At 39.1% G+C, this 14,051-nt stretch overlaps 1 protein-coding gene across 11 annotated transcripts in view; it reads right to left on the bottom strand.

The window, feature by feature from the left end:
• ARHGEF6 (Rac/Cdc42 guanine nucleotide exchange factor 6) overlaps positions 1-14,051 on the bottom strand; it is a 130,704-nt gene that overhangs the window by 92,728 nt on the left and 23,925 nt on the right. For all 11 annotated transcript variants that reach the window (XM_079124589.1, XM_079124591.1, XM_079124588.1 and 8 more), the window contains 3 exons: positions 8,126-8,210; positions 5,828-5,952; positions 4,316-4,517 (listed from right to left, as the gene is read on the bottom strand). In XM_079124589.1, the coding sequence (XP_078980715.1) occupies positions 4,316-4,517; positions 5,828-5,952; positions 8,126-8,210 (412 nt within the window). Of the gene's footprint in view, positions 1-4,315; positions 4,518-5,827; positions 5,953-8,125; positions 8,211-14,051 lie in introns of those variants that run through there.

Genomic DNA, 14,051 nt, shown 5'->3' with positions numbered 1-14,051 from the left:
ACTGAACTTACCATACTGTTTTCTAATATCTTCCACCACTAGACTATAGGCACCATAAGGGCAAGAGTCCTATTTTATGCTTCTCTGTCCTGCCAGTGCCCAAGATAGAGCTAATATCCTAATCATAGGAAATGCATCTTTATTGGATGGCTAGATGGGTTGTAGTGCATGTCTTTAAGGAGCCCACCATCAAGCTGAACCCCTAGATGTGGGATTATCCTAACCTCTTTCCTCATCCTCATAATTAATCACTGGCAAGTTTTTCATTCTTTCAACAACATCTACTGTATCCACTTACTTCTCTTCCTCCCCACTATCACCCAGATTAATCTATACCTCAGCAGAAGCCTCTACTGCTTTCCCTACATCCTCCTTGATTGCCCAACCCAACTCTCCTGAAATCCAGCTCCCACCAGGAAGTTCTTCTTAAAACTTTACACTTGCACCCCTCTTCATGCAGTTCTAGCTCAAGACCTCAGTTCTACTCTTCATTCACCTAATTTTCAACCCAAACCACTCTGCCACCTATACCATCCTTTCCTTAAACTTACTAACTCCCTCTAGCCTTCTATCTTCTTCCATATTTTAAGAACTAGGTCAAGTTCTTAGCCCCACTTATGTTACTGTTAATCAAATTGTGTCTTTCTGATCCAACAACATCTTATTTAGACCTCTGTCTGTGTCACTTACTCTAACCTATCCCATTAGTTGTGAACAATGTATCTTGACTATCAGCCTAGAAGGTCCTAAGGGGCAGAGCCCATGAGGAATAGATTGTTATAGATGCCCTGAGTGCCGAGGAGGTACTCAAGGAAAACAATGAATTTTATTACCTACCCCATGATTTTCATTCATTTTATAAATATTTACTGAGCACAAGCAAAATTTTAAAAAATATCCCTGTTCTGTGGTGTCTCTTTTAATGATGAAATACAGAGAGTAGATGAAATAAATAAGCAGTAATATAGCACGTTAGATGGAGATAAATGATTTAAAAAGTATAAAGCAGGGAAGGGGGATAGAGGCAGGGGACACAGGGTTTGCTTTTCTCCTGAGTGACTAGGAGTCTCTACTGTGAAGTGGAAGAGTGAGCAGACCAGAAGGAGGTGAAGGAAGAAGTCATGCTGATATCTGAGGAGGGTGTTCCAGATGGAAGGACAGCACAAGAGACAGAAGTCTGTCTGTCACAGGCAGCCAAGAGGTTAGTGTGTCAAAAATGGAATGAGTGATGGGGAGAGAGGTCAGAAAAGAGGCAGTATACTGGAGGGCTTTTAGGCTATTGTGATGACCTTGGCCTTTATCATTCTTGAGATGAGGAGTTGTGATTCAAGTTATGTTTTGAAAGAATCACTTTGGCTCCTGAGTTTAGATCTGATTACAGAAGTGACAACAATAGGAGCAAGGACACCAATGAAGAAACTACCATAATAAGCTAATGAGAGATGTTGTTTCATACACTGCTAGTCTTAGGCCATCCCTGACTAGCAGGCTTCCTGTCTCCCAAAGCTCAGACCTACCCTTGACAGCTGGTTTAGCTATTTCTAGGGATTACCTAGGTGTTTGACTCAGATCCAGAGTTTAACATATGAATCCTAAACCAAATGGCATATAGGAAAAATTTGAAGGGAAGAGGCTGGACACCAGAACCAACAGTCTGGGGCAGTCCATAAAGGATAGACCAGACTGCTACAAAAGGTGTCAGAGTAGGGGACATCATTATCAAAGCCATCAAAGTGAGGGCATGCTATGCACTTCCCATGACCCCTCAACAATGCTTGGAATTCCCAGACCAGGCAACAAGGCCTGTTCCTTTTGGTTCTGCAGATGAAGACACTGAATCAGGGACGAATGTCAGAATAAATTTGGAAAATGCTTTAGGAGTCCTAACAAGTAGATTATATCAATGGAAAGATGTAGCAAGAGGTAAAGATCAGCTGTGAAAATCATCAGAACCAAGGAAATTCTAGGTGAGGCCTGTGAAAATACTTCAAGGCTTAACTGAAACATCTCAATTCCCAATAATTAAAAATGCTGAAGACTGGGGATGTGACTCAGTAGAAGACTGTTTGCCTAACATGCATGAGCTGGGCTCCATCCACAATGTTGGGAAAAAAATGCTGAGAAGTCTACACACCACAGAAACAATTATAAATCTGGTAGTAAATACATTCCATTAAAGGAGATGTCCCTTTTTACCCAACCCAGAGCACAGAAAGTGTACAAACTAAATTTTATGTAAAATGCTTTTGGGAGAAGCTTCTGACAATGGTTATCTGGGAGGAGGGGTAAAGGGAAGAGGAACTTTTATTGTCTACACTGCACTTCCATAATTTTTCATTTTATTTACAGTGAGTTTATAATTTTATTAATTTATAGCAGCACTTTGGAGGCATTAACACAGTAATAAAGCTAGGCACAGTTGTGTATACCTGTAATCCCAGCAGATTGGGAGGCCAAGGCATGAGGATAGCAAGTTGGAGGCCAGCCTCAGCAACTTGGTGAGGCCATAGGTAACTTAGTGAGACCCCACCTTGAAAAATAAAAAGGTGTGGGGATGTAGCTCAGTGGCAGATTTCCCCTGGGTTCAGTTCCCAGTCCTCTGCAAAAGGGAATGAAGACATCTACAGAAGAGATAAGGCACTGAAGAGCTACTAAATGAAAGGAGCCCTTGGGTAGACATTTTTGAAAAGTGAAGGCATATAGTAATAACTAAATAATTTTATCTGTATTATGTATGACATGCTTTTATGTATCAGGGTCTTGCAATGAGTTTTATTTTGTTTTGTTTTAGTTTGGTTTTTGTAATATAAGCAGAGTAATTTGATCCAGTTATCCCTCTCCAAGGTTTATACCTAAAGGACTTAAAAGCAGCATACTACAGTGACGCAGCCACATCAATGTTTGTAGCAGCTCAATTCACAATAGCTAAACTATGGAACCAACCTAAGTACCCTTCAACAGATGAATGGATAAAGAAACTGTAGTATATATACACAATGGAATATTATTCAGCCTTAAAGAAGAATGAAATTATGGCACTTGCTGGTAAATGGATGGAACTGGAGAACATCATGCTAAGCAAAATAAGCCAATCCCAAAGAACCAAAAGCTGAATGTTTTCTCTGATATGTGGATGCTAATTCACAATAAGGTGAGGGTAGGAAAAATAGAGGTACTTCGGATTAGACAGAGGGGAGTGAAGGGAAGAGAGGGAATATGGGGGTAGGAAGGATATTAGAATGAATCATACATTATTACCCTATGTGTATATATGAATACATGACTGGTGTGATTCTATGTCATATACAATCAGAAGAATGAGAAGTTATACTCCATTTGTGTGTTATGTCAAAATGCATTCTGTCATGTATAACTAATTAGAACGAATTTTAAAAAGTGTGCTATTGACACTTAACAAAATAGATAAATCTAAAATGTATTATCTTAAGTGAAACAGGAAAGACTAATTTTCCACTTATATAACATTTTGGAAAAGTAACATTGTAGAAACAATACATATCAGAAGTGCCACAGGGAGAGTGACTATAAACAGACAACACAAGAGTTTTGGGGGTTGGAAGAAATGTTCTATATTTTATTTGTGGTCATAAGGACATGACTGTCCATTTACTAAGAACCAAAGGAAAGTATAATAAAATGAATGAAATTGACCATATCAATTAAAAATAAAAATTTAAAAATAGCATTAAAAAAAAAAGAAACAGTGAGTTATGAAAAAAAATTCTAAGAAAGACCACTGAATACCAGTTAGAATTCATGCTCTTGATATTAGGAAAAAGGGTAAGCAGCTAGTGGTACACAATACTTTTAAGGGCAATACTGTTAATAAAGCAGCCAGACAGCTTCCTACAGTTCTGGGATTGTTATCTTTCAAACACATCTCTGAGGCATTTAGTCTTAGGTCTGCTTAGGGCTAAAAAAAGCAAGTCAGCACTTGGCCTGTCTTATTATTGTATTTTGCCATGGTGACTTAGAGTAGCAGGAGAGACTATGTACTGTATTACATGAGCCTGAATTAGTAGACAGAAAGGACATAGTTAAGGTGGAACAGTTGTCTGAGCTTTGAATTCCTTAGCTTTTTTAGCTTTCTGTTGCCTTGATGTAATCTAAATACAACTTTGTTTCAAAATATCTAACCACAGATTTTTCCCAATTCTGTTCTAGTCTTATTTTTGACTACACATATAAGTATAAACAGTTTCGGTCAACCAATTAAAACTACAAGATTTTCAGTAAGAAAAACCAAGAAAGTACCAGAGCCATATTCAAAAAGACTGTTAAAGGTCTCACTTACCACTGGATTTAATTTCTCGGACATAATTACTAGGGAACCAGCCTGTTCTCCCATTTAATGTGCCTTCCCACCAGCCTCCTTCTTCAACTCGAGTGACATAAATGATATCCCCTTTACAGACTGACAGTTCATCTTCATTAGTCTGCTTAAAGTTGAATCTTGCCTTCACTATCAACTGGTGACTTCCATTTTCCGTCATCTCCTAGAGAACAAAAGCCACACCAGATTAAGAGGCATATAATTGAGGCATAGTAGAGATTATATGGTTTTAGGTAAAACCTATCCTTGGTGACCAAGAATAAAACCCCACATCCATCTCAGTTCTGATTTTCAAATGTAGGAGTCTATGAATGGGCCTCAGGAGGTGTTAATTAACCCCTTGAAACATCATGCAAATTTTTACATTTGTCAAAATGTGTGTTTTGGAGGGGGTCATAGCTTTCATTTTCCTCTCCCTTCACCAATTATCTAAATACATATTTAACTGAGCTAAGTAATAAAATGAGTGATAAACTATTTCACCCTGCCTCTACCGAACACGCAACCTTAAAACCCACATATTTGGTACTAATGTACTCTCAAAAAATCTGTTCCTGCCTTCCAATTACTAAGAATATCTTAATTTGGTTACAGTTGGTCCTATGAAAGGCCAAATATCTCATAGCTAACTAAATTGGGAATTCTTAGCCTGTTTTGTATCAATTGTGCTTAACTGTTTGAGAGTCACAGACCCTTTCTGAGAATGTGATAAGCGGAATGGCTGTTTGCCCAAATGAGTTCAAAAACATGAGTTTTTGTATAAAATTTGAGAGGATGCAAGTGGTGTGGTACCACAATGTTTATCAACTTCTCAATGGGATCTGTGGTCTCAGAAAGTTTGAGAATCTTTGGAAGCAATAGGACATGGAAGCCTACAGGGAGCAGGTGGCTTTTGACAGGAAACAGAGGCTTCACCCAAAAGGGAGATGGTGTACTTCCTCCTAAATAAAAACTCCCAGTAAGACCAAATGCAAAGACAACTGGGAGATCTCAATATAAAAGTTCATTACAGGCAGATAATGTAAAATCAAGTCCTTCTCAATAGGAATTCAATGAGAAAAATAAAGATGACAATAATGCCAAGAATAGCAATGAATATTTATTGATTGCCTATTAAAGTGCCAGGTACCACTTAGTTCTAATAAACCAAGGAATAGGGAATATAACAGCCAAGTGCCATCGGGAGTAGTCATAATGACTTACATTTGCATAGCATTCTCAGTTAAGTAACTTGCCAGATTCTAGTGAGCAGCCAAGCTGCGGCTTTAACCCTGATTTTCAGACTCTGGGCCCCACATGCCTGATTTGTTCCATAGTTCTAGCCTGAATTGCTGTTCAGTTTACAACTAGTTTTCTTGGTGACACCCCAAACAAACAGAATGACAATCTCATCACATACAAAAATGCAACTGGGATATGAATCCTATTTTATGAATTTTAAAACAGGCAGGGGGAATTGGGGACTATACTTACCACTGCCTTTGCGGGCCTTTGCAGCCCTGGAGCTGTGCTAGAAACTGCTCCCTGGGGGTTTGTCTGGGAACTATTAGCAGCACTAAGAGAAGAGGAACGTCCACATGGTCTTTCTGAGAGCTGATCTGCGAAAAAAGGAAAAGACATGGTAAAGGAACCACTCATGTCAGAAAACCATCTACAACATAACATTATCTTGCATGGGACTTTATAAAAAGCATCCTAGCTATAATTCCAATGGTTATTGTTATGAACATGCCAGCTGTGTTTCATCCCCTTCCCTCACCCCGCCTCCTCCCTTTTTGATGGCCAACTTCTTTTTCTTAACCTTACTGGCCATTGCTCTCCAGTAGAATGAAAAGCAGCGACAGAACCACATTTTCTCTTAACCCATTCCCTACAACTCTTCCTTCCTGAACCAGTCGCAACTATATGCCCTGTTATCCAAGGCTGAACTATATTGGGTACCAAACAGCTGTTTGTGGCTCTTATTACTTTGAAATATTTCAAATTTCTCGCTCTGTTTTTTGGCCCATAACTCACTGGTTCTTTCTTATATGTAAGGATTTGTGTGGCGTACACAATCTAAAATCTCCCTGGTGTGCCGTGGGAAGAGTGGAGAATGAGAATGAGAGACAGTGTGTGTCTGGGACAGATGCAATCTTGATACTAGAATAATTTGTTGTTTAAAATCAAACTCAGGAGTCTTCTCTTCCTTGAAACCTTGTGAAATTTGATCAGGCCAGAGCTGAGTTGGATGTTTTCAGTATGCTGAAAGTGTACTAAAGAGAGGAGCTGGCTTCTTGACAAATTCAAATGAGGGTTCTTTTCCTCTCCATTTATTTTTAAAAGATATAAACTGCAAAAGTCTAAAGCCCAAACATTCCCTAGGCGACAAGCTCAGTATCCAAGTAATTTCCTTGATGCCGTGGGTTTTAACTTTCACCTTCTTGTATTTTTATAAATATCTGTGGCAAGGGAAAAGACTGTAAAACTTGCTAGGAGAGTTTGGCAAAGGAACATATAATTTGTGTGGCGTAATGTTAGAATTATATGATCCTCCCTGCCCAGAACTGGATAGTTGTCATGTGTGTTAAATATAGTTACTTGAATTAGCTGTACTTTCTGCTATACGCCTTGCAATAGCTCAAAAGCATTTTTTTTCAAATAGCAAAAGAACAACTTTAGAGAAGTATTTTTCCATGTCTTGTTATTATATACAGCTCTTTCAACTAAAACTGTAATTACTTGATAGCTTTCTAGATGTTCCATCTTATTTGGCACTTGATTATATTGTCTGTTCTTGTTCTCTAATTGTTTCTGCTGGGTAAGTTGAGTCTCCCTAAATAGACGGCAATTTTTCCAAGGGCGGGGGAACCATGTCTCCCACTTTCTTTGTAGCACCTGGCAGTGTTGGGCACACAGCCTCTTGCCTCTCTAACCATTCAAGCAGGAAGACTCAAGATTTGAGTACAAGGGATCTCAAGTCAATCAGGTGTGGGTTTGAATTCTAACTCAGCAACTGTGGACTTGACTTTCCTTATTGATAATATAGACCTGATAATAATAATGCCTATCCCCAGTGTGTTTCAAAGATATAATAAGACCACCTAGGGCTCTTAGAACAGGCTAGGCCAAGGGAAAGGGTTCAAAGAATTTGAACTATGATTATTACTACCACTGTAGGTAAGATACTATATCAGAGGAGTGAAATTCTACTCTTAAGTTTATCAACACTTTCTTCAAATTTACTTGGATTTATATTTAATAACCTCCAGTGTGGTGGGTGCTAAACATTTAAACAAAAGACACTCTTCACTCACTATGAACTTGAGGTTTCATTTTCAGTGCAGGGTTATTGAGGGGTTCCTTTACATACACAGAGACACAGGGAAGACTATGAGAAAGATGTGTGCCCAGTGTAGAAAGGGAAGTGATCACTGTATTTGGTAAATTTTATTTAAAAAAGAGGGAACTGGTCTTTTCTTTTTTTGTTTTTTGTCTTGCTATACTGAGTTGACTGTTTAAAAGTTTTGGAACAAAATGTGTTTTTTTGTTCCTATTATTGTATTAAGGGCATTAGAATACCTTTGTGATATGCATGTTTAAATCTAGTGAAAGGTATGTTTAAACCATGAAAAATTAAAGTATTTTATATTTGTTGGGGTTTACTTGGGAGCAAAAGGGGAAAATTTGCACCAATTGAACAATCCAGGTCATGGTTGACTCTTAGAATGATCAGAAATGCATGGATTCAAAAATGTCACCCAGAACTCATAAATCACAAACCTTACTTACCTTCTGTTGCTTTGTTGACAGCTAAAAGAGTATTCAGAACCTTGGAGAAATTAACCCCTGAATAAAGGTCATCGGGTTCAAATACCTACGAGCAAGGAACATTGAAACTGTAAGACACAGTAAGTATTCAACTCAATGAACAAAACTGTGAAAAGGCCACTTCCTCCAACTCTCAGGAGAAAAAACAAATGTAAAAGCCAAGATGCAAACCTCTGTATACCTTTGGGAGAAATGAGAGCAGCAGCTGAGCTGCCTAATGACATGTGGCGGGCCATCAGTGAGTCACAGCGAAGCAGTAATGGGAAATGAGAACCAAGCTGAGAAGGCAGCACCCACCCGGAAATGCACAGCGCATACTCAGACCTGCTTTTCTGACATGAACATATCAATACTCTCAGCCCAGTTACAGGAAGCTCATATGCCTGGGCTACAGTTAATACCCATCACCTACAGAATGTCCTCAACAGTCCACAAATAAGCAGGTGGAGCCTCTTTGACATACTTTCATCTTTACAGCTTATTCTCTGTGCTCATTAGGGGTACTTTCTAAAGTGCATTTCTCTCTGGTCCCCTTCCTCCCTAGCGCTGACCACTGGATGTCAACTGCCTTTCTGCCTAGGTCTGCCTTTTGCCCCCAGTCTCAGTTTCTGGATTCTACTGCTTCATCTTGCCCTTTGCAGTTCAACTTTGAACTGAGAGAATATGAACCTTTGCCTGCCAGAGCCTATAGGTTCTTCCTGGCCTTGGGTGACTTTTCCAAACACGATCTCTGGCCTTCCTGATACCACTCATCTCAGCAACAAATTAATAAGTAAATAGAAAATTTCACTTTCCCAGTCACAATTACCATGCTGATATGCTACTGTCCCTAGTAGAGACACCAATCACCTGTTATTGTTTTAAATATAATTTAAAATTGTTAATTTTTCAAGGCATTCAATATGTTAAAATGTATTAAGAATGTCTATCTCCTTCATAACAGTGAGGGTGAGACTTCTGATCCCTGACTAGGCAGGTCATCACCCCTTGCCAGCCTGAAGTAGCCATAAGAAGATGGATCTTCACCCCTCACCAACTCTTAAGATTAAGGGATCAACAACTCAGGGAGGGAAATGAGATAGGGATTTAGGATAAAGAGAGAGAGAGATACTGAATCTTAAAGGAAACATCCACAGGCCACTGAGGAGCAGAAAGCACAGTTGTAAATCTTGAGCTTGAGGGACATGCCCTTGGCCCATGCCCTTATAAAAGAAGGGAAATGTACAAGCAAAGGAAAAACTGGCACAAAATTGTGTAGCTCCACCTTGTCTCCACCTCTTGTCCAGTCCCTGGCACTGACCTTCTGTAAATATCAACACCTCACACCAATGGGTGCCATCTCTCCCTCTGGAGATAGCCCACATTCTCCCTTGGGTGCATATTCCTTGCTTTAACCCAAAGTTATCTCTCTTTTGATATTGCCCCACCACCCCATTGTCCCTTGAAATGTGTTTCTACTTTCCTAAATAAACCTCTGTTTTATGCCTTTAGGAAACAAATGTTGGGGCTTCTTATAGTCTCTAACACGTATGTTTGAAACCAGAAGTATTCTCAAGCACAAGCACAATCTTAATTCACTAGTTGACAGTGTAGAAATACGTATCTATAGGTAACCAAATGCCTGCCTTCTGGATGAAAATGCTCCTTCTAAAAAACATTTCATTCCAGGATTTCAGAAGTCTCTTGAAGAAAACAGATTGCATCATTTTTTTCCCAAATGTAGTGATGGGAGTCACGTGTACCTTTTCAAATGGGACATGTTTAATACTGATTTTGAAGTGCCTGTCTTCCCATTAGCTAGAGCCATTTATTTCATTTTTAATCTGCATATTTTCTGGGAGTCATGTCAAGACAAATTTTTATCTTATTTTTGTACATATTCTTGAGACTCAAACTTTGTTTCTAGAATGGAAATATGTAATATCCTTTTTTCCAAGTTTGGGGGCAATACAGATTCATGCAAATGTGAGCCTACCGTAGTCTGACTATTCTGGGATTCTACTATTCATCCAATCCATGAATGGCTTGCATTGATAGTTAAAATGACTGAAGAGCCCAACTATAGCTAAATGAGAGACACTGCCACACTTTTAACAAAAGGATAGCATTAATATTACTAAAGAGTTAAATGACACTACAATCCAAATAATTTCTGAATGCTATAATATAAAATGAAAAGTTTTCCAAGAACAAATTGAGAATTCTATTTTTGTCAAACCCTGGATGAACAAGAGTAATCAGAACCCCAGAGAATTCCAGACTTATTGAATCCCCTCAAAAGTGGTCAAGTGGGAAAGTGCCAAACTAGTCACAAAGCAAAAAAATTACTTGTTTTTAGGCTGCAATCAATTCTCAATGGCACTGTGAACATGTGTGTGTGCATATGGATTTATGCATTGGGTGGGTGTGGGGGAGGTGAGTAGAGTCTAAAATAATAACCAGAAGTAAACAGTAGCAGAATAAGGTATACAAGCAAAAACTGATAAAAATCTCCCCTTTTGTTTTAGTTGATCCTTACCAGGTTAATTGACTGCCTATTCATGCAACGTCAGAACTATTCATTTGTACTAATTTGAGAACAAATAAACTTATCAGAAAATGCAATGTGCAGCAACAAGAATCATTGCATCTGCTTGAGGGAAGTCGCCTGGACTATGCACAGTTCCCTTTTCAAAAAACCACAATATACTCATGTCTATCCGTGGCCACTGTTGCTCTCACTGCCAAATCCATTCTGTAGTACTAGGAACTACACAGGAAGGAACTGCAGGGGACCACAAGGGACAGAGGAAAGGCCAAGCCTCTACATTATTATTTCAAAGTCACTGGGAGATTAGATATAACTATGAATACCCTCCACCACACAACTGCCCAAGCTCCAAAGTGAATGACACTGAAAATTCCACTCCAGATCTTTCTTCCATAAAGGTCCATCCCCTACAAATTGGAAATATTATTTGGAGAAAACATACTTTCAGCCATAATCAGTCATTTATGCCTTAGTGGAAATGAGAGCATGAGACCAAGTTTAGAGATGATGATGTGCAGAAAGATCAGCAGGTGCTCAACTGGGAGAAATCAGGGAAGAATCCCTCAACGTGAGAAAAACAAAGAAAGGGAGGTTACAGGCCACTTGCATAGGACTAATGCCACTCAGACATACAAAATAGAGAACCAATTCCTCTTTCTGTCTGCAAAGCAGTGGAACCTGTTAAAAGGTATAGTACAGTGGCATGTTTATATTGTACATAATTTTCCAAAGTCCATTTCAAAGAAATTTTTCAAAGTCATATCATGACAAAGTCATGATGGTACTCATCTTCCGGCATCTCGTGCAAGCCTTGCTAGCCTGCTTAGCATCTCTGTTATGTGACTGAGTCCCAGATTAGCTGAATTTCCTTTATATCTATTTTTCACCAGAAATAAGCTAGTTAGTTCCAGTTAGATCTGTGAAGGTCAGATGAATGGCAGGATTCCTGCCTCCAATTCATTTTACCACTAATGTGATGCAAACAGAAAAAAAAAAAAAAAACTGCTCCTTAGATTACAGATAAATGGTTTCAAAGTACCACTCTTGCAATCGAATGAGGCAAGATTCAAGTGTAACAACAGCAAAAATATTTACACCACTCTGGGTAAAAATTAGGAGAGATAGGGACTAAACTTCATTAACTATTTTTTAAGTGTTCATATATTGCCAGCCTAAGGTTCAACCCTACATCAGCAGATGAACTCAGACAAGACATTTCGCTTTAACTGTTTGTTTCCTCACCATTTTCCACTCTGGATATCCACGATGACAACAAAACCTATTTTCCATCCACTAAACACTAGGTGCTAATTCTGAAATGTTGGTGTCTGTCAGTACAAATTGAGCAGAAGTTAATATTTTTATGACTTTACAAGTAGATCCTTTTGGAGTAGTTTTCAGTTTCAACGTGTGTGCTATTTTAAGACACTGTCCCTAATATGACAAAAGCAATGAAGCACATGAGAAGAAACTCCCCTAATCCCCTGTTCCATTCTCTCACTAATCTTATAGCTACCATTACTGATTTACCATGCCCCTACTATGTGCCTAACACCATACTTGGAGATTACATATGTATTGCTATGTTTGGAATGTTTGTGCCCAGACTCCACATTCTTACATTTAAACCTAATCCCCATTGTGATGGTATTTGAAATTGGGGCCATTGGAAGATGATTAATTCATGAAGATGGAGCCCTCCTAAATGGAATTAATGGCCTCATAAAAGGGATCCCAGAGAACTGCCTTGCCCCTTCCACCATATGAGGATACAGTAAGCATGTCCTCACCAGACAGTGAATCTGCTACTAGTGCCTTGATTTTGAACTTCCAGCCTCCAGAACCATGAGAAATATACCTCCATTTTTATAAGGTATCCAGTTTATGGTATTTGTTATTGCAGCAAAAATGGACTAAACTATGTATTTTTTCATTGCATTTGGTTCTCTCAGCAATCCTGCACTGTGGGCACAATTATTTCCTTCATTTCTTAGATGAACAATAAAACTCGGAGTAGTTAAGTCACAGAGCAAGAAATGGATGGTGCCAATAAAACACACACATGTAAGTGCTCTGAGGGGCATTGTAGCTCTGTGTGCACACTTTATGTTTCCATGAAACACAAAAAGATGCAAAAGCAATCTGTGCATTTCTACACAAAAAGAAATTCCTTGCTGCTGTCAACACAAGCAGCACCTTTATCATCTGGAGCAAGTTGGTTCAAACTTAAAATGGCTAATTCAACTAATTGTGGTAAAGAGAAAATCTCCCACATGCCTAGACCGTCTTGGAAGGGGCCTTGCTTAATTCCTGTGCTGTCCTTCCCATTTCAGGGGGCATCTCTGACTAAGCAGGCACTTGGCCACTTCTTCCCGAAGTGGGGAAGAGTTATGTAGTCATATTTTGTGAGTTGCTAATAGGGTGGGGGTTCAGATTGTGGTTATAGGGCCAAACTAAGCTAAGGCAAACAGGCCCAAGGCATGGGTCACAGGCAGCAACATTCAGTCCCCAATTTCCTTGGTATTATGCTGCGACCACCTAAGTTAACCAGTCACAGCAGTCCAGCCACATCCTGGTTGAGAAAGGAAGTCATACCTTATTCTCACTCAGAACTGGTAATGCCTTTAATGTCATCTTGCCTTCAGTAACACCCAATCAACTTCCATTTAAAGATAACATGTTTGGGGGGTGATCACAAGAGATTCCATCACTCAACTCTGAGAAATTTAATCAACTGAAAAGCAAGTAATTCAGTGGAACCACAAGGACATACAACTTATATTTTTTAAACAAATGATTCCAAGTACTTAAGAACATTTCAACTCTTCCTTGTTTTTCTTGCACTTATTGAACAAGATCATCTGTTTTTGGTTATTGTTGTTTTGTTCATATGGTAGTGAACATGAAACCTAGTGGTGCTTTACCACTATGCTATATCCCAAGGCTTTTTGATTTTTTGTTTTGAGATAGGGTTTCCCTAAGTTTCTGCAGCTGACCTCAAACTTGCCATCCTCCTGCCTCAGCCTCCCAGAGTAGCTGGGATTATAGGCATGTGCCACCACATCCAAATTATTGAACAAAATCTTAAATTGACTTAGATTATTTTGAATCACATTCTATAAATTCTCAGAGCTGTGCACACTGCCTCTGTTAACCTCTGAACTTTGGATGAAAAGTCATTACATAGTGAGACTGAGGAAGCAAATCTGAGCTGCTTAGTCATATCTCACTGGGTAATACTGCGCCTGACTCTGGGAAAGCAAACTGCATTGCTTTCACATAGCTCCTACTAAAAGCAGTCACAAAGTCAGTAGAAATAATGTTCTTAGCTCAGAAATTTGATTCATTGCCCACTGG

The sequence above is a fragment of the Sciurus vulgaris genome, assembly GCF_902686455.1.
Source record: "Sciurus vulgaris genome assembly, chromosome: X".
Classification (NCBI taxonomy): domain Eukaryota; kingdom Metazoa; phylum Chordata; class Mammalia; order Rodentia; family Sciuridae; genus Sciurus; species Sciurus vulgaris.
Note: the sequence above shows the minus strand (reverse complement) of the source record. Positions and strands in the feature narration are given on the sequence as shown.